At 39.9% G+C, this 20932-nt stretch overlaps 1 protein-coding gene across 16 annotated transcripts in view; it reads right to left on the bottom strand.

Annotated features, from left to right (window-relative positions):
- ITSN2 (intersectin 2) overlaps positions 1-20932 on the bottom strand; it is a 150928-nt gene that overhangs the window by 32829 nt on the left and 97167 nt on the right. For all 16 annotated transcript variants that reach the window (XM_053891105.1, XM_053891106.1, XM_053891097.1 and 13 more), the window contains 4 exons: positions 18770-18815; positions 18566-18687; positions 16731-16827; positions 15860-16051 (listed from right to left, as the gene is read on the bottom strand). In XM_053891105.1, coding sequence (XP_053747080.1) covers positions 15860-16051; positions 16731-16827; positions 18566-18687; positions 18770-18815 — 457 coding nt within the window. The remainder of the gene's footprint in view (positions 1-15859; positions 16052-16730; positions 16828-18565; positions 18688-18769; positions 18816-20932) is intronic.

Raw genomic sequence — 20932 nt, 5'->3', positions numbered from 1 at the left:
AAAAAAAAAACCAAAAACTCTTCCAACAAATAAAAGTCCAGGACCAGATGGCATCACAGGTGGTAAATTCTACCAAACATTTAAAGAAGACTTATACCTCTTCTTCTCAAATTATTAAAAAAAAAAAAAAAAAATTGAAGGGGGAGAGGCGCCTGGTGGCTCAGCCGGTTAAGCATCTGACTTCTGATTTTGGCTCAGGTTATGATCTCACAATTCATGGGTTTAAGCCCCATGTTGGGCTCTGTTCTGACAGCATGGAGCCTGCTTGGGATTCTCTCTCCCTCTCTCTACCCCTCCCCCACTTGCACTGTCTCTGTCTCTCTCAAAATAAATAAATAAACTAAAAAAAAAAAGTAGGGGCGTCTGGGTGGCTCAGTTGGTTGAGCGTCCGACTTCGGCTCAGGTCATGATCTTGCGGTTTGTGAGTTTGAGCCCCACGTTGGGCTCTTTGTTGACAGCTCAGAGCCTGAAGCTTGCTTTGGATTCTGTGTCTCGCTCTCTTTCTGCCCCTCCCTGCTCATGCTCTGTCTCTGTCTCAAAAATAAATAAAACATTAAAAAAAATTAAAAAAAAAAATAGAAGGGGACAAAAAACTTCCAAACTAATTTTTGAGGCCAGTATTACCCTGATACTAAAACTGGACAGACACTACAAAAGAAAAGAACTATAGGCCAATGTCTCTGATAAACATAAATGTAAAAATCTTCAACAAAACATTAGCAAACAAAATCCAACAATACATTAAAAAAAATCATTCGCCAAAATTGAGTGGGATTTATTCCTGAGATGCAAGGGTGGTTCAATATTTGCAAATCAATCAATATGATATATCACATCAACCCATAGCTAACATACTCAATGGTGAAAAACTGAGAACTTTTCCTCAAAGATCAGGAACAACACAAGGATGTCCACTCTTACCACTTTTATCCAATATAGTACTGGAAGTCCTAGCCATAGCAATCAGACGAGAAAAAGAAATAAAAGGCATCCAAATTGATAAGGATGAAGTACAACTTTCACTATTTACAGACCCTAAAGACTCCACCAAAAAACTACTAGAGCTGATAAATGAATTCACAGTATACAAAATTAATATACAGAAATCTGTTACATTTCTATATATTAATAATGAAGTAGCAGAAAGAGAAATTAATAATCCCATTTACAATTGTACCATTCATCAGTTTTTTTATTCAAAAAAACCCTCTTTGAATAAGCTTAACCAAAGAGGTGAAAGACCTGTACTCTCAAAATTATAAAACACTGATGAAAGGGACACCTGGGTGGCTCAGTCAGTTAAGCATCCGACTTCGGCTCAGGTCATGATCTCACGGTTTGTGGGTTCGAGCCCCACGTTGGGCTCTGTGCTGACAGCTCAGAGCCTGGAGCCGGCTTCGACTTCTGTGTCCCCCTCTCTCTGCCCCTCCCCTGCTCACACTCTGTCTCTCAAAACTAAACATTAAAAAAAATTTAAAAAAAAACTGATGAAAGAAATAGAAGATGACACAAATGGAAATATGTTCCATGTTCATGGATTGGGAGGACAAATATTGTTAAAATGTCTCTACTACTCAAAGTAATCCACAGATTTCATACAATCCCTAACAAAATACCAACAGCATTTTTCACAGAACTAGAATATCCTAAAATTTGTACGGAACCACGAAAGACCCTAAGTAGCCAAGGCAATCTTGAAAAGAACAAAACCAGAGGTATCATAATCCCACATTTTAAGATAAACTACAAATCTGTAGTAATCAAAAGAGTAAGGCACTGGCACAAAAACAGACACATTGATCAATGGAACAGAACAGACAGCCCAGAAGTAAACCCATGATTAAATGGTCAGTTTATCTTTGACAAAGGAGACAAGAATATTCAATGGGAAAAAAGACAGTTTCTTCAACAAATGGTGCTGGGAAAATTGTATAGCTACATGCAAAAGAATGAAAAGGGCCCATTTTCTTATACCATACACAAAAATATACTCAAAATGGATTGAAGACCTAAATATGAGACCTGAATCCATAAAAATCCTAGAGGAGAGTACAGGCAGTAATCTGTCTGACATTGGCCACAGCAACTTTTTTTCTAGATATGTCTCCTGGGGCAAGGGTAACAAAAGCAAAAATAAACTATTGGGACCACATCAAAATAAAAAACTTCTGCACAGAAATAGAAACAATCAACAAAATAACAAGACAACTTAATGAATGGGAAGAGATACTTGCAAATGACCTATCTGATAAAGGGCTAGTATCCAAAATTTATAAAGAACTTACACAACTTAACACTAAAACCCCCCAAATAATCTAATAAAAAATGGGCAAAGGACCTGAAAAGGCATTTGTCCAAAGAAGATATCCAGATGGCAAACAGACACATGAAAAGATGCTCAATATCATTCATCATCAGGGAAATGCAAATCAAAACCACAATGACATATCACCTCACGCCTGTCAAAATGGCTGAAAGCAAACACAAGAAACAACAGGTGTAGCCACTGTGGGACAGTATGGGGGTTCCTCAAAAAATTAAAGATAAAATTGCCATATGGTCCAGGAATTCCATTACTATTTACCCAAAGAATATGGAAACACCAAACCAAAAAGATAAATGTACCCTGATGGTTTACTGCAGCTTTATTTATGATAGCCATATTATGGAAGCAACCCAAGCGTCAATCGACTGATGAATGGATAAAGAAGATGTGGTATATATGTACAATGGAATATTAGCCATAAAAAAGAATGAAATCTTGCCATCTGCAACAACATGGATGGATCTAGAGGGTATAGTGCTAAGTGAAATAAGTAAAGTCTGCAGGGGCGCCTGGGTGGCTCAGTTGGTTAAGTGTCCAACTCCGGCTCAGGTCATGATCTCGCGGTTCGTGAGTTCGAGCTCCGTATCAGGCTCTGTTCTGACAGCTCAGAGCTTGGAGCCTGCTTTGGATTCTATGTCTTCCTCTCTCTCTGCCCCTCCTCCACTCATGCTCTATCTCTCTCTCAAAAATAGATAAATATTAAAAAAAAAAAAAGAAGTAAAGGTTGGAAAAAGCTACACATTTACAAAATATTAAAAAGCAGCTGAGGTGGTCTGATTAGCAACAGACAAGATAGGCTTTCAAGGATCTATGTAAACATTATAAACATTTAGGATGATATAATAATTTTGATCTTATTTGCAACTAACTGGAGAGCCTCAAAAGGTAAAATTAAAAACTGACAAAATTGCCTCTGAAAGGAAGGAAGGAAGGAAGGAAGGAAGGAAGGAAGGAAGGAAGGAAGGAAGGAAGGAAAAATAAAGATCTGAAAGATCTATAATCAAAGTAGTCAACTGTAATATCTCTCTCAATGAAAATGAGTAAATATGAAAGATTTGAACACTATTAACAGGTTTAATATAATGAACATATCTACAAGGCAACAACACTTTTTTCAACAAAAACTACTGTGTAAAAAAATTTCCTGAATATAGCTGGAAAATTAAACACTAAAATTATTTTCAAGGGGCACCTGGGTGGCTCAGTCGGTTAAGCGACCGACTTCAGCTCAGGTCATGATCTCAAGGCTTGTGGGTTCAAGCCCCGCGTCGGGCTCTGTGCTGACAGCTTGGAGCCTGGAGCCTGCTTCAGATTCTGTCTCCCTCTCTCTCTGCCCCTCCCCTGCTCACTGTCTCTCTCTCTCAAAATAAACATAATAAAAAAATAACTTTTAAATGTTGTAGTTTAAAGAAGAGGTTCCTAAAAGCTCCACGTAGCTTCCTCCTTCCACCTCAATTTGCTTGACCTATCACAAGCATTTGTGACAGTGGATCACTCCCTCCTCTTTAAAATCCTCCTTTACTTGGCTTCTAGGTCACCACCTCACCTCATGTCCTCCTACCGCACTGGCAGTCGCCTCCTCTCCTTTCCTAGCTCCTCCTCAACCCACAGACTTAATTAACGTTGAAACCCAAAGACTCAGCCTAAGAACTCTTCTCCACATACTCACAGCGTTGGTGGTGCCACCGAGTCTTGTGGTTTTAAGTATCATCTATGCACCGATATACTCCCAAATGCACACTCCAGGCTGAATATATCCTCTGGATCTCACTGTGTTCTACTGCCTACCCAGGATCTCCACTTACCTATCTTAAGGGTGGGTGAAAGTAACATATCCAAAACCAAACTCCTAATAGTCTCTCCTACCCTTCCTCTCTCATCATGTGCCTTCACTTAATGGTGATTCCATCTCTCTGCTTGCCTGGGCCAAGGTCTTTTGGGGATATCCTTGATATTTTTCTTTTTCTCACACCCCTACATTCAATCCTATCTGTTGAATCTACCTCCAGAATATACCCACAGTCTGACACTTCTCACTATGTTCACTACAATCATTCTGATCGCGCCGTCATTGTTCATCTGGATTACTGATCTAGCTTCCTAATATGTCTCCTTGGTTCTGAGCCCTTCCCGGCCCCAACCCCTGCTTTAATCTAGCAAGCTAGAGCTATTCTGTTAAAGCACATCGGATCATGTCCTTCCTTTGATTAGAACCCCTTGATGGGTTCTTGTCACTCCCAGCCAAAGCCAAAGTTCTTACAAACAGCCTCCAAGAACTTAAGTAGTCTCCCCCATTTCCCCAGTCCCCTCTGTCCTCACTGCCTCTCTTGCTTCTCCCTCTGTTCCAGCCACCCCGGCCTCAAGCATTACCGTCATGTTCCTGATTGGGGCCCTGGCATGTGCTGTTCCCTCTGCCTAGAATGGTCTTCCAGCTATTTACATGACTCTCTCCAGATATCTCTCATGTCCTTTAAGTCTTTGCTCACATGACACCATTTCAGAGAGGCTTTCTCTGAGAAGCTTGTTTGAAATCCATCCAGATCCATCCTCTTTCCACCAACCCTTCACTCGCTCCCTTTCCCTAACTTGCTTCATTTTTCTAAGGTACGACATATTTATTCATTTTGTTTGTTTTCTGTCCTGCCCTACTTAAATGTCAGCTCCAAGAGGGGAGGAATTTTTGCCTATTTTATCATCTGCTATATCCCTAGTGGCTGACACATAGTAGGTCTTCAGCAAGCATTTATAGAATGTGATACGAAGATAAACTGTGAGCTGCAGGAGACAGTACATCATATTAACTACAGGTGGCCGGAGAGAATGATGAAAATTTCCTGGTAAGTTCTTCCTAGAAGACAGGAAGGGTGGCAAAATGAGAAAAATGAGAGACCACGCTACTATCAGGTCAAAGTCCTCAGGGCCATAAGACCCGCCACCCCCCCCCCCCCCCCCCCCGCCCCTCCACTTGTGAGAGGACACGGAGACTGACAGCCAAATTATGCATAACGAATAATAGCCACATAAACTGTGTCCCACAGAGTTGGGAGGCCATTGCAGATTACAGTGCAAACAAGATCAAGAAGCAAATGAGAGACGCTTGAGAGAGGAGAGGAGGGAGCGACGCGAAGACTCCGAAAGGTGAAGGACAAAAGATGGTCTGTGACGACTCATACAAAGAGAGCTTGTTCGGATTATGTCATAAAGTCCCAGAAAAGTCCTTGCCCATTGTGAGAAGAGCGATGTCACTGAACAACGCTATTCTCTGTGCCCGAAGCAGCAGCCAGGGTTGACATAATGGTTTTCAGTCTCACTGTGTTGACGCTCAGTGAAAAGACAATTTTTAGCAGTAAATCCAGATGACTAAGCTGTGTGCATTTTCTGAAGGCTGCCTTTAATGCAGAAGTTTTGTCAGAGCACTAGAAAATCATCGAATATCTTATTCTGTAAAAGAACAGCATTTTATGCACTTGGCAACTATTTACTGAATACCAACTATGTAACAGGTACTATGGTCCCACTTGGAAGCCACAGATATTTGTGATTTTGTTTCTGGAAATTTAAAGGATTGTTGAACAATTTTTAAAACTCTGTGTCTCTTTGATGCCCGTCAATTCTTTGTCACCAGGAGTTAGGCTGCCTGTTTAAGCATGAAAAGGGAAGAAGTTAATACTGTATTCTGATGCTGCAGACCGTCAGAAAGCAAAAGATTTGGTTCTCAGAAAATGGAAGTATTCCAGAACTTCCCAAAGCAACTCTGTTGATAAATGCAAGTGGAGAAAGAAAAATGTTGTTGGTTGTATTTTTATTTTTGAATCTACAGTGATAGGTCATAAGCCTAAAAGAAAGTAGAGACCTCCTGGGGCGCCTGGGTGGCTCAGTCAGTTAAGTGTCCAACTTTGGCTCAGGTCATGATCTCACGGTTTGTGGGTTTGAGCCCCCTGTTGGGCTCTGTGATGACAGTGCAGAGCCTGGAGCCTGCTTCAGATTCTGTGTCTCCCTCTTTCTCTGTCCCTCCCCTGCTTGACCTCTGTCTCCTTCTCTCTCAAAAATAAACAAACATTAAAAAAAAAAAGAAGAAGAGAGCAAAGACCTCCTAACAGTAGACAGAGGGGCCTCTGAGACTCGGCCTCAGAGAGTGGTTCTTTCAGGCTGATACTTGCAACACCTTCTAGACTGCCAGATCCTATCACTGACTCAACTGAGAGAATTAACGTGCCATCCAGATACAGAACATTATGAAGAGAAAGTTTTTTCATGTTCGCTGAACACATAGCGTGTAATCCTAACAATCAAAATAATTGTTACGCACATGTGTGTGATGATTTACCACCTCTGATCAATCCTCTGAAGAACTGATACAACTTTGAACCCTACTGTATATAGAGAATCTAAAGGTTGGTGGTGAAGACACAGTACAGAATTCAGAGCTACTAAACCCCTACATCTTGGCTCAAGTCTTACACTTTGAAATGCCAGGCCATTTTATATGGTGCTTACACTGCAATCCGCCTTGAGACAAAACATGGGTGACAGGGTGTATAAACTTGACCTGGTCTCATGCTTGCTGGACTGAATTCTAGAGGAAAAAAGGGGGTTTAGGTTAAGTATTCTGAATGCCAAATGGTGCAAATGCACTTCTCTGGAAATGCCAACAGAGTTCTCACTCTCCTTTGACTCATTTTTGTGTCTAAGTGATGACGGGTCCCTACATCCCTTCTCCTCTGTCACATATGCAATGAGTAGCTGTGTCCAACAGCCAATTTCATGTTGACCCTTCCAGACACTTGAGCACTTCACGTCATACATCTGCTACTACACCACCACTGTCCTGGGGGGGTTTCATGCGCACGTGTATTTTTTTTTTCTCATGGTTACTGAACAGCTTGCTGTACTCCTAATTTTCCCCACTGGTATGACCACACAGCCCATACTTTCAAACTGTCTGTGACTCCATAACTGGTCACTCCGCCCCACTGTGCTCAGTGTAGGACACACGCACTCTGTAGCCCTGCCTAACTTCATGGAGGTTATCGTATGACCGCTGGGGGCCCAGGGATCCCAGTAGCAGGTCCTTCTAATACTTTAAATGTAACTTGACCGGCCTGGAGGTACTGAAAACGGCTAATTCTCCTTACATTCTTGTCACCTGAATCTTGGGATTAAGTGACGGTTGTTCTGCTTTTATGATCTGGAGTAACAGCAGCTCTCAGTTAATGGAAAGGTGCGTGGGCAGAGGCTAGGAGCACGAGCTTCGGAGTCAGACTGGGACTCGAGTTCTAACTTCCATCACTGACTAACCCAGACACGTACCCGAAGTACTCAGTCCACTGCTCAGCACAAAGCAAGCACTTCGTATGTGTTAGACAGTGACCTAGCACTTCAGAAATCCCTGAGTCTCATCTGCAATGTAGGTATTATCATCATTATAGAGGCGAGGCTAAGGTTCAGCAAGTGAGCGGGAAGAGCCAGGGATTCAAAGCAACCCTCCCAATGCACTCCCCCCACATTCACTCCATCACTCTCTCTGCTTTTTTTCCTTGACTAAGTGATTTTGCCTTCTGACAACAGCATTGAGACATCTCTGTCAAGGGTGTTTCATAATTTGTTGTTCTTGTTTAAAACAAAGTTTAAAGCATGAAGACAAATGACTCAAACGAGAGGCAAAGGATCTAAACACACATTTCTCTAACGAAGATCTGCAAATGGCCAAGAAACACATGACAAGACGCTCAACATCATTAGTCACTGAGGAGATGTCAAGGAAAACCACAGAGAGATGTCTGTTGCTCCACACCCAGAGGGATGGCCATAGTAAAAAGTCAGATAATAACCAGTGTTGGTAAGGACACGGAGGAACAGAAACTTCGTGCACTGCTGGTGGGAATAAAACGGTGCAGCTACTTTGGAAAACAGTCTGGCAGTTCCTCAAAAAGTTAAACACAGAATTACCGTTTGACACAGACATGTGACAAGACATGTCTGCCCCAAAACTTGTACACAAACATTCACCGCAGCTTGTTCTTAACAGCTAAGAAGTAGAAACAACCCAACGTCCACCAACTAAAGAACGGATAAACAGTGTGGCGCCCCATACAACGGAACACGCCTTCGTCATAAAAAGGAATGAGGTACTGACACACAGACAGCATGGATGTACCTCGAAAACATCATGCTAAGTAAAACAAGCCAACCACACGTTTTATGATTCCATTTATATATGTCCAGAACGGGCAAACATACGCATGGAGACAGCAAGGAGGTTGTCAGTGGCTGCCTACGGCTCCCCGCGACGGCTGTACAGCGAGATAGGAGGACAACAGCTGAAGGGCACAGGACTTCTTTTGGGAGTGATGCAATGTTCTGGAATTAACCGTCCCGGTGCCGGTCGCACAACACTGAATAAACTAAAAACCATTCGGCTGTACACTTTAAGTGGGTGAATTGTATGGTATGTGATTTGAATCTCAATAAAGCTGTTACCAAAAGAAGTGATTACGTCCAGCTTTATCTTTCCAGACACTATTCTTAAAGATTCCTGTCCTTGTTTATCACATTCAGTCTTTGCCTCCTGGCCTCTTCTCCGTGTGTACCTTCTACGGAGAGAAAACACAGGGCGGCCTCTGTCTTCTCTTTTCTTTTCACTGGTTCCAGTGATGGCTGTGGTGCAGGAACTTCACAGCTACTAACAGGGTGGCCGTGACCGCACGCTAGGGGAGGTTTAAGAGCATGGGCTCTGGAGCCAGACCATGTGGGTTTGAACCCAACCCTCCCACTTACTGGCTCTGTGACCTTGGACAAGTTATTTAGCTTGTGCTTTAATGGCCATATCTGTGAAAAGAAAATAATAATGAGGTAAAACATTAGGGAACCTCAGAAAAGGACCCAGATCAGTAAGTACTCAATGAAGGGCACTTTTCGTTTTTTCTTTTTACCGGTATGGGCAATGGTTGTGCAGTCAGAGCTTTGTTCACTATTCTCCTAGAACCTGTTCCCTGCCTCCACAGGTCCCTTCGCTACCCCACCCTTAACTGCGGACACCCTCAAAGGGCCGGCATGAACTCGTTCTCCCAGAGTCATCTCATTTACTTTCACGGGCTCAGCACCATCCATCTGCCTTCACCCCACCGGCTGACGTCCTGCTGCTGTGGGTCTCAACCCTGTCTGACCACCCGGGTGCCCCACTGGTGCTTTGCAGTCAAAACCACACTCCTCTTCTTTCCCTAACTCTGACTCCTTACTGTAGCCGGTGGCACCACTATTCTGCCTGTCACCAAGATAAAATCTGGGAATCAAACTGACACTTCCACCTGCCTATACATCCAATCAGTTCCCAACTCCTGCCAATGTTCCTTCAGAAACGGTTCTGAGCTCTGTTTTGTCACTCTTCCCCCACCTTGGCAACGTATCAGAATCATCTGGGAAGCTCTGAAAAATCCCCACACGCAGGCCATGCTTTAGACCATTTAAATCAGGACTCAGGCATCAATAGTTTTTTAAAGTTTCCCAGGTGATCCCAACGAATCTCTGATTCAAGCTAGAGAATCTCTGATTCAGCCCCTGGCCTGCCTCTCAAGCCCCGAGTTTCACTGTCCTGGCTTTGCACTTCGGCTCCAGCTTATAGAGTCCCCTCCCCTCCTCCGCTGTTTCTTGTCTTTGTCATGCTCTCCGCCATCCCACCCCACCCCACCCCTCATCTGCCTTACTCCTATTTACCTTATGGGTCTCACAGTTGCCACCTCCGGGAGGTCTCCTCTAATTCACCAATCTATGGTTGAATTAGGTACTCCTCCTCTGTACTCTCTTGGTGTCCAGTAAATACCTATCACTGTGCTTAGCATGTTGTTCTAGAATGATCTGCGTATGTGCCTGATCCCCTCACAGAGCTACACACTACCTGAGCCAAGGACTGACACTCTTTTTCATATTCTCAGAAGTTAGTCCTTTGCTTGGCCTTAATGCAAATGCTCAGGAAGGTAGTTGAATGATTTTCCAGAGACAAGGAAACGTTTTCTGCAAAGAGGTTGTTTATGCCAGATATTCACGGATGGGTTGGATTTTGATCCATATGTTGCACTCAAGGTGAAAGCACCAACTTGATTACTTAAGTGTAAACTTCTACTTAACTCTGGTGCCTCCAAGCATTCACTAAAGTTACTTTGTACTAAGAATGTTTAATTCTACGTTTGCAAAGAGTATCAACTTGTAAGTTCCCTCCAATGTTTTCAGAAAAAGGTTGTGGAGCAAAAATTGTAAATAATAACATTATCCATTTATCCTAGATACTGTCTTTTACTTTCAAATCAAAATGTCTTTTGCTTTTGAGATACATATGATTATTTTGGATCAAACTATCTCAAGCTTGACGATTTAAAATTTCTTTTGCCCCTTGTGATATAAAACAATTCACTGGCCTGTACCCAGAGACCATGTTAAGGAAAAAGAGAAATTCCAAAGAAATTCAATCACGACTACATACAAATACTTAAAAATAAGTTTTAAAGGATGCTTCAAAAGAAATACACAATACAAGTAATGTAGTTTGTGTCATTTTAATAAACACACTTGCATAGTTATATTACAACTTTGTAAAAATAAAAACAGATTACCTCATGCCAAGCGTGCCCAGCATCTGCACAATCTCAAGACCTTTAATACTATAGTTTCAAGACACACAAAATAAAAATTTAAGGCAAAAACAGCACTTTGCAACAATTTAATAACTTATTACAGTAGCATCACAGCAGCATCCAATAATGCCACTTTAGGCAAAGTCTCTCAGTATTTCCATTATAGATTCTATTTACAAGAGTTTATAACTTGGTAAAATGTATTCTAAGAAAACTTGGCAAATAAAGCTTTGGACTGGAATTGGCATTTCTTTCTCTACTTTTCCTTCCCCCACTTTCTTTTAAACTATTAGTATTTCTTATTGTATTTTAAAATAATAAAACAGCAGTTACATTTTTTAATAGTTGTATTATTGTAAAATGACTCTTTAAGATAAAGTTTTAGAGGAACCTATGCAATGGGTAGGACTGACTTAAATTTTCAAGTTTTCTAAAAAATCAGCTTTGGTTTTACAACTGATTTTTTCATTGCTGGAAAACCTACGAGATTTAATCACATACTTTAAAAATGATTATCACATACTATAATCTTTAAATAAATAGGTATTTTTAAAAATAAATAGGTATTTTGATTCTTTACTTCCCACGGGGTTCAGATTTATTCCATTTTAAGATTCTGTGTTCCTGATAAGCTCTTTCCTTCTACCATTGCTTTCTAAGCAAACTGAAAGCTGCCCTCCCATACTGAATGGGGGAGAGAGCAAGTACTTGGCTGAATATGAGGTACTACAAAGGAATGACTGCATGCGTTTTTAAGAAGGACTAGTACATGTCATACAATTTCCTTTACTTTTAGCTTTCTCTCAAATATATGGCAAAATACCTACACAAAGAGTAGTATTTCAGTAAATACAGTAATTTTATTTTCCAGACCAACAATTCAGCTTCAATATGCCATTATGTGATTTGATTAGCTCCTGGGTACCTGACAAATACATTATTTTCGGATTGATTACAGATGCTAAGCTCCACCTGAATGTCATTCTTAGTCACTTATATTTATCAGTGTTACAGTGAAACAATTTGAGCTGTAAAAATACCTTTGAAATAATTTACCAGTGTATTAGATAAGCCCAAATTCAAAATTATAAAGAGAAAATATTATACCAAACTATGCAGCTAATTAACAGGTCTGATTTCCAACCCCAGGGTTTAAAATAGATTTAAAGTAACTGTACTTAACCCGAACCCGCCCAAAGAGTGCAAAAGCGGAGAGTTCAGAAAATACAAGGTGAGACCAAGTAATCCATACAATTTGGAAGATCAGGTGAGTTCACAAGGACTCAGTCTTTGCGCTGTCTCCTTTAGTGACTGCGGGCAAATCTGTTATTCCACTTTGTAAAGTGTTATTATTGCTTTCCTATTAATGTCATATTTTATAAAAGTTATCATGATGATGCCAAATGCTAAAAATTGAGGTGGTCTAATAACTAGAAATCCCTGCCCCAGGGAGCACACATACACATCATCATACATCCCTGTAATGTTAATAAGCATTTTGAAACACAGACATTTGAACTTTGTAAAGTTCTAACTAAAGTACTGATTCTTTCTCAAAAAAAAAAAAAAAGTTATGATTTAGGCAATGACTGAAATTATTCATTCACAATGTATAGGCACATTAACATAAATATTGCACAAAATATGCCTCTAACTGAAACTCAGAGATATAAAAACACACTTCACTCTTCTTAAAGAACTCTGTGAGGAAATAAGATTCTATGATTGTATGTACACTTTTCCTGATAATACTCTGACATTCATAAACAGTAGATTGCACTGCAGTTTGTAAACATTTTAAGTTGCATAAACGTCTCATTGATTTTCAAACATAGTTTAATACTGCCTACTAACAATCCTTTTTGTTTCAGCTAAGTACTCTCCAATTTACTTGTTTATAATAATGTTTATTATCTTTAAAGTGTTTTCCATTCAAGGAAAACAAGTAAAATCCTATGCCGAAGTAGCCGATGTGTCTGAAGACAAGATATTAGCCAGAGAATTCTGGATGGTAAAATCAATCTTCCAGCCTCAAAGCATCTTCATGGACATAGAAGAATGCCAGCTCTCACACATCATTCTTTTGCTTGAACTCATTCCTGACTAGATAGAGCCTACAGGCCCGCATCAGGGGCATTTAAACTCTTCAAGGATTCCTTATGATTTTTACTAAACACATTAAGAAGAACGTCAACCAGTGTCCTTTTGTGACCTGAAACAGGCAGTCACCTAATTAAAATAGGTAACATGAATTCTGACTTTAGAATGTAGTACAAACGTTAAGCAAGGGAAGGTTTTCCTGTCTCAACTGTCAATGACGGGAGACTTTCATTCCTCAAAAAGAATCCATTTTTAGGTCACCAAGAAAGAAGTGACAACTGACTGCTACAGCACATATGCACTATCTTCATTAGCCCAGAGCTCACAGACCCTAAGGGAACTCCCACAGTGCAGTACTCGTTTGTGGGCAGCCGAGAGAGACAGAAGAAACCCAGCCCACTTTGCATATACTGCTGGGGCAGGCTGCTTTCCTCTTTTCTGAGAAAGCTTCCCCAATGTGTTACTGCTCCCACCCCGAAATACACAGAAAATAGAGAAAAGGTTATTTCCAGTTATTGGCCTTTAAACGAATTTAAATATTGGTACTCATGATGGCACACTAGAAAGGAACAGAGCAAACAGTGCATATTTGGGAGCAAATCACGTACTGAACCAGTTAAGAGCTCACTGTGATTAGGATTAGATCAAACATAAGAGCAAAACATAAGCAAGTTTTATCTGAATTGTAATGAATATACACGTTGCGGTAACATTAGAAAAGCATGGCGGCCCATTCCAAACCAGTGAGAATAGTCTGTGCAAATAGTGGGTCTTTGTGTGTTTGAACTCCCACCATGTACGGGCAAACTCAATATGCATGCTAATGACCTACAATTACCAAATTAAAAAAAGAAGAAAAATGCTAAAAGATGCCAGAGTGAACAGCAGGGAAAGCCACACAAAGACCCACTATCCTTTAACTTGTTACAAATAAATTTTAACTGTAAATTAGAAACACAAAGAAATAATCACAAGTGGCTCTAACATTCAAACGAAGTTAATGAATTGTGTAGGAGATATTTGATCAGGGCTGCCTGCCCTGCCTCCACGCTAGAGTCAAACTTGGATAGTGGGTCTCTGGGGTGCTTTCACACTGGAAGACAACATTGGGTCCTATAAAAAGAAAAATGAGGAATAAAATGAACATAAAGCAAATTAAGTGGGTGAGAAAAAATTTGACTAATAACATGCAACATCAACTAAACAAATTTGAACTATTAAAATTCTCAAACTTTAAAAAACATCCTAATTGCATTATAAAATGAAAATAATAATTATAAAGGCCCAAGAAACGCAAATGGTAATCTAAAATTTAACCAATTTTCACGGACTCATATACTCCTGGCTGTTCTTCCTCTAGAACAGCTTTTATCTGTTCTTTATATTCCTGACTACCTAAGACTTAATTGGAAGAAGCGTTCTGCCACTGGAAAACAAGATAAACAACAACAACGCATCTGGAGAACGACCACTTTACATCCTAGGTGCTGTAACAGCCAAACATCCTGGAGAACTGGAATGCCTCCAAGAATCACTAGCCAAAGAGCTTCCAGTCCTGGTCCGCATGAAAGGCAGCTTCCTCTCTCAGGGCCAGGGAAGGCCCTCAGCTATGTCTAATTAATTAGATGAACTGGCTATAGCACCGAAAGCTGCCAGACCATCAGCGGAGCTTAAAATCGGTCATTCACTTAGGTAGCCCCCTGTTTTTGGGGGGATGTTCAAATCATAAAAAACTGAACTGTTCCCATATTCAAATTAGGAAATTTAGTTGCTTTATCTAAATGAAAATCTCCCAGGATCAAAACTATCTTTAGAACTATAAGCCCTAAAGTATAAACAGTGCACTAATATTTCAAAATTATAGATACAGTAAAAATTCTTAATACTGGCACTGAATTACGAGCGTATCTCTAGCTTTGACCGAGTTACCATTTATATGTTCCCAAAACTCAATTAAAATGAAAGGCTAAATATTTTAGATAATTTCACAAGAATGATAAAAATATAAATCATGATGTATCTTGTAAAAAAAAAAAAAAAAAAAAAAAAAAAAAGAAACCAAAAATCAAAAGGGTGGGAAAAAGTGACATTTTACAAAAGTAAAAAGTATTTCCAAGTGCTGTTTATTCTCTATTATGAATGCATTTTTATTGTCAAATGTAAGTAAGGCTAGGTAACTACGAAGAGATAGTTTTATATATAATACCAAATTTCACACTGAGATCTGGATCCTTGTTCTAAAAATAGTGAAAGAGATCTTGGTTCATATGTCTCTTATGGCATCAGGTATCTTTTTAAAAAAATCACCTAACAGAGTTTTGCACACAGTTTAAACCGGTTTTTAATTTTCTCCTAATCTGGATGATGTGTAAATATGTGAGTAATAAATGAGAAGGTTGCAAAGATTAATAGCACCTGTACACTAAAAGGGTAATTTGAATAGGTGAGTACAGTAATTACTGGATACTCTTTGTTAAGCAGGAAAAGATTGTTAGAGGCTAAAAAAGGATGGTGGTAATGGGAAGTTGAAGCATAGACTGCTTACACCCAAGAACCTGTTAAAGACTGACAAATTTTTTCAGATGAAGTCTAACAGTAAGGTCTAAAGCTAAGAAAAAAGTATAAAATAACGCAGTATAATTTTTGATTCTGTAAAAGATTTCCTTTTGCATTTTATTGCTTTAGTCACTAATATTCGCTTGCTAAGAGTGCTGAGTTTAAGATACGCTCCAGGACAGAATGAGTGCAGTGCTGTCTATTAAAGCTTTTGCACTAGTTGAGGGGCAAATAGTTGTATATTACTCACACTGTTGACTTGGATCGGAGTCTGTTGTCATCTTAACATAGTTTGAAGGAAAGAGACCAGTCACCCCGTTGATTTCTCCTTGCCACCAGTCAGGATCATCTTTGTTCAAAACATTGATAAGTTGTCCCTTGGAGAAATTCAGCTCATCCTCGTTATTTGCTACATAGTCATACATAGCAATCACCTGACATACTACGAGAAAAAGAACAAAATAATAAAGTAAATTAATTATTAACACAAAGATCACATGTTATAACTCCCCTAGAACTTAAATGACTCTACTATTAAATGTTAAAATTAGGGTAAAATTTTCCTTGAGCTGCTCTGCTTCACCCTCCTTCCTCCATTTTCCTATTTTATAAAACAAGAATCTCCCAACTACGGTTAATCCAAGTGAACTGCTTCACTTTAAATAGTTGCCTTTTTTTGCAGAGAGTGAGAAAGAGAGAGTGCAAGTGGAGGAGTGGTAGAGGGAGAAAGAATCCCACCCAAGCAGGCTCCTTGCCTAGCCTGAAGCCTGCACAAGGCTTGATCTCGCAACCGTGACATCACGACCTGAGCCGAAATCAAGAGTTGGACACAACCAACTGAGCCACCCCAGTACCCCAACTGCTTCACTTTAAGTATAATAGCATAGCAATTCCACTTTGAAAAATTTCAAGGAATGAAGTGGTTCAAGTATCACTTAAACAGTTGGCTGTTTGTATATAGATCTTTTTAGAAAGGAAGTTCTCATTGTAACATTACTTTCAGACAGAGTTACAAAAAGAACCAATTTTTAATATTTTTCAAAGCATATGCTAATCTAAGAAGTGGCTGAATTTCAACAAAACTTCTGTAAGATGAAATACAAGTTAATTCACTTCCATACCAGGATGAAAGGCAGGTGTAGTTCTTTCACTACTTGGACCCAAAAGTTTAACATGGCTGGCAGGAAACCATCCTTTCTGTCGCTTTTTTCCTCTGGCCTATAAAATTAGCAAAAGGAATATGAAAGATGGGATCAAAAATAATTACTGAGACATAAACTAAAAATGGCTGTGCAGTAAAGAATTTACCCTTGTCCCAAGAGAGGTCTGGACTCTACCTTTGGCTCCTAGGAGGTAATCTCTAAACCTGTGGTATGTCCTGACTGAGAAGTGTCTTATTTCCTCTGGGCCTTGACCATGCCAGACAGTCTAACAATGTGACTTATGGGGGGCGCTCTGGGTGATACAGTATGAACTCAACCTCTAAAAGGATTGGAGACTAAGTTTAGCCATAAGTGCAGAACCAGGTCTAGGATGTAAAAACTCTGGACACCAAGGCTCAAATGAGCTTCTGTGCTTGGCAATACTTGATGTTTATTGTTGCCAGGAGTCAATGCTATCCATGACTCCACTGGGAGAGGACAATGAAACCTCTGTTTTTGGAACCCTCCTGAACTCAGCCCCATACATCTTTTTCCTTGTCTAATTATAATCTAAATTACTTTGCTGTAACAAACTGTAACAATGAGAAGAATAGCTCTCAGTGTCTCATGAGTCTTTCTAGTTAATTATTGAACTTGAGAGTGGTCTTGGGGACCTCCAAACTTCCAGCTGGTGTTAGAAGTCAGGGTGGTCTTGGGGACCCCTGAATTCTGCACTGGCCTTCCAGATCAGTATTAAACAACTGGAAGGCTCAATATGCATATCAAAATGGTGCTGAGAACACTACTTGCAGAAGTCTGTTAGAGAAGTCTATTAGGAGGTCTTCTGGACTCAGAGTTCTCTGGATACTTCACACAAATAATATTTATAAACTAAAAAGACCCTTCCAGAGTTCTCCTAGGAATCAAGTCAGCACTTAAAATGGTACTGTGCACAATGAACACCTCTTGGGGCTCTGTCAATAATTAATGCAGAGATCACAAATAAAATTTGTGGAAAGCCATGCTTGTCATATTGTTGGGTCAATCTTTAAAGCAAATCAGGAAGGTGGGATTTCAAGGAGTTACTCAAGAAGATACTCAATTTTGAACCTCCAGTGTTCTTTAGGATTGTTTAAGACTGATGTGCAAGAATGAAGCTGTATTTATCCTCCATATTACAACCATATATCAAACCTACATAAAAATATAGCTATTATACCTCTCATGATCTTTTAATCTTAAAAAGCTTTTTATTTTTAGTCTTTCTAGTAAGGAACTTTGAAGAGAAAAGAACTTTCTGTATCAAAACATATGCAATAACTACTTCTGTTAACATTTTAGGAAAACATAGGTTCATTTATGCCTGCATTTCCTTTCCTTGCATTGCTGTTTCAAAAACATAAGACTATGGTAGAGAAAGTCCAATGAGTAGCATTTTCTCAGTACACAGCCTGGATAATGTTTCTTCTCCTAGATAGAAGAGGCTATATACGGTAAGCCTGGGGTTATCCCAGGCAAAGATGATGGTATGCTTTCCTTTAAGACGGTGACCTATGGTTTATTAAAGCAGGTATTGGAAAACAATTATGTCTGTAGAGAAAATTATTCTTGGTATCATTACTTATACCAATTCAGCTGTGCTAAAAATAAGCAGGGAAGAAACTAGAGGGGAACATAATACACCACAATGTTAATATTGATTACCTCTAAGTGGTATGATTATAGGTGATCTAAAATTGTTATTAATTTTATTTTCTAATGAGTGTGCATTATTTTTATAATAAAATTGATAAATATTATTTAAAGGTTATTACCTGTAATTCCCCTTGCCACCACCCACTTGAATTTTTCTTTAGGATTAGTATCAACTGCCCAGGTGCAAGGCTAAGTTGTTCAGAACCAGAAGCCACATATGCTGAAGTTACTTGAGCAATCTCTGAAAAGAAGACAGACAAGAAACTATGAATTCAAGACTATTAAACACTGTAGTACTTTTTTAACTCCATTATTATACATACCAGGTTTCTTGTTTGATGTTCCGGATTTGCTAGCACTCCCAAAACTCTGTAAGGAAAAGACATACTGTTTTATCATTTTCTAATAATCCAGATGTAAGAGTACAAGGGTTACTATGAATTAGATTTCTAATCCCCAGGGTTCTTGTTCCTTTAAAATGAAGGTCTACTAACAAACATTACAAATGGATGATGCTGGCATCTGGTGACTCAACAAGAAAGCTCATTTTCTGCATCTTACCTGAATATCAAACATGAGCATCTGGGCCAGATACCTCTCATTTATCAGGTTAGCATCAATGCCCACTACATATATAGTTTGAGCCCTGTGTCGGGCTCTGTGCTGACAGCTCAGAGCCTGGAGCCTGCTTCGGATTCTGTGTCTCCCCCTCTCTCTACCCCTCCCCTGCTCACACTCTGTGTCTCTCTGTCTCTCAATAATAAATAAACATTAAAAAAAATATATCTTAAGGCATGCGTGAGTTCTGCTTCCGCTACCTAGGAGGTTTTTAATTTTTTTTGTATGTTCCCCATGAACGCAGAAACAACAACAACAAAAATCCATTTCCTGGGTGGCAACTATAACCTCAGTCTGACTTAACAGGATAGGGGTGCCTGGGTGGCTCAGTCGCTTAAGCGTCCGAGCTCTTGATGTGAGGTCATGATCTCACAGTTCGTGAGTTCGAGCCCCACACTGGGCTCTGGAGCCTACTTTATATTCTGTGTCTCCCTCTCTCTCTGCCCCTCCCCAGCTTGTGCTGTCTCTCTCTCAAAAATAAATAAACATAAAAAAAAAAAAAAAAAACAAATAGTTGGGCCAACTACATTCCTTCTTTTCAGGAATTTGAACAAATAAAGGGATGGAATAGACAATTTTTTTGCTGTTGTTAGTGAACACAGTTATAGTTCAAGTACCGAAGTGGAATTGATGGGAGTCCTGGCCTAACATTTTCTGGGTACTTATGACAGAACAGTGGTCTAAGAATCTTACGTATATTCATTTATTCAGTTCTCATGACACTGGTAAGTATTATAATTGTCCCCATTTTACAGAGAATGAAACTGAGGTACAGAAAGGTGAAATAACTTGTACAAGGTCACCTAGCCTCTAAGTGTTAGAGCCAGAAGTCAACCTACATGGTTGTCCCATGTGGTGTGTGCATCCCTGGGGACAGTCCTTGAGGCCTTCCAGGAATCCAGAAGATAAAGACTTTTTGCATAACATTTTTAAGACATTATTTGCCTCTTTCATGGTGTTGACATTTACAGTGGAGGGTAAAACTGCTGATGCCTTAGCATGAATCATGGCAGCGGAGCCACATTATACTAGCAGTCCTAGTATCCTCACCACCACAAGCTCACAGGAAAACAAAACAAAATGGTTCCACTTAAGAATGTCCTTGATCAGGGGCGCCTGGGTGGCTCAGTTGCTTAGGCGACCGACTTCAGCTCGGGTCATGATCTCACGGTCTGTGAGTTTGAGCCCTGTGTCGGGCTCTGTGCTGACAGCTCAGAGCCTGGAGCCTGCTTCGGATTCTGTGTCTCCTCCTCTCTCTACCCCTCCCCTGCTCACACTCTGTGTCTCTCTGTCTCTCAATAATAAATAAACATTAAAAAAAATTAAAAAAAAAATAAAGATTTTCCTTGGAGATCAGTGGTGACATTAACAAATGTTAACTTTTTGGTATTGTATGATGAAACGTGTCAATACTAAGAATATGTGCATAACTCAGTGATTCAGTATTTTCCAAATGACCAATGAATGATGTCACCACATGGGTAATGAATAATGTTACCAGCATGGGTAAAAAATCCATTCAATTTTAATTCAACAGTAAGAAATGTTCACTGATATGGCTTTAGATTCCATGTGTAATTAACCTGTAAAAATTTAACACTTACCAAGTTTTGGTGTAGTAATATCAAGGAATATCCACAAATATCTAAAAATGTTATTAAAATATGTCTCTGTTGGGGCACCTGGGTGGCTCAGTCGGTTGAGCATCCGACTTCAGCTCAGGTCACAATCTCACGGTTTGTGAGCTCGAGCCCCGCGTTGGGCTCTGTGTGTCAGTGCAGACAGAGCCTGTTTCAGATCCTCTGTCCCCCTCCCCACCCCACTCCCACTTCCTGCTCATGCTTTCTCTCTAAAATAAACAAACATTT

This window comes from Panthera pardus, unplaced genomic scaffold, assembly GCF_024362965.1.
Source record: "Panthera pardus isolate Hobbes unplaced genomic scaffold, ASM2436296v1 HiC_scaffold_26, whole genome shotgun sequence".
NCBI classification, from domain to species: domain Eukaryota; kingdom Metazoa; phylum Chordata; class Mammalia; order Carnivora; family Felidae; genus Panthera; species Panthera pardus.
Note: the sequence above shows the minus strand (reverse complement) of the source record. Positions and strands in the feature narration are given on the sequence as shown.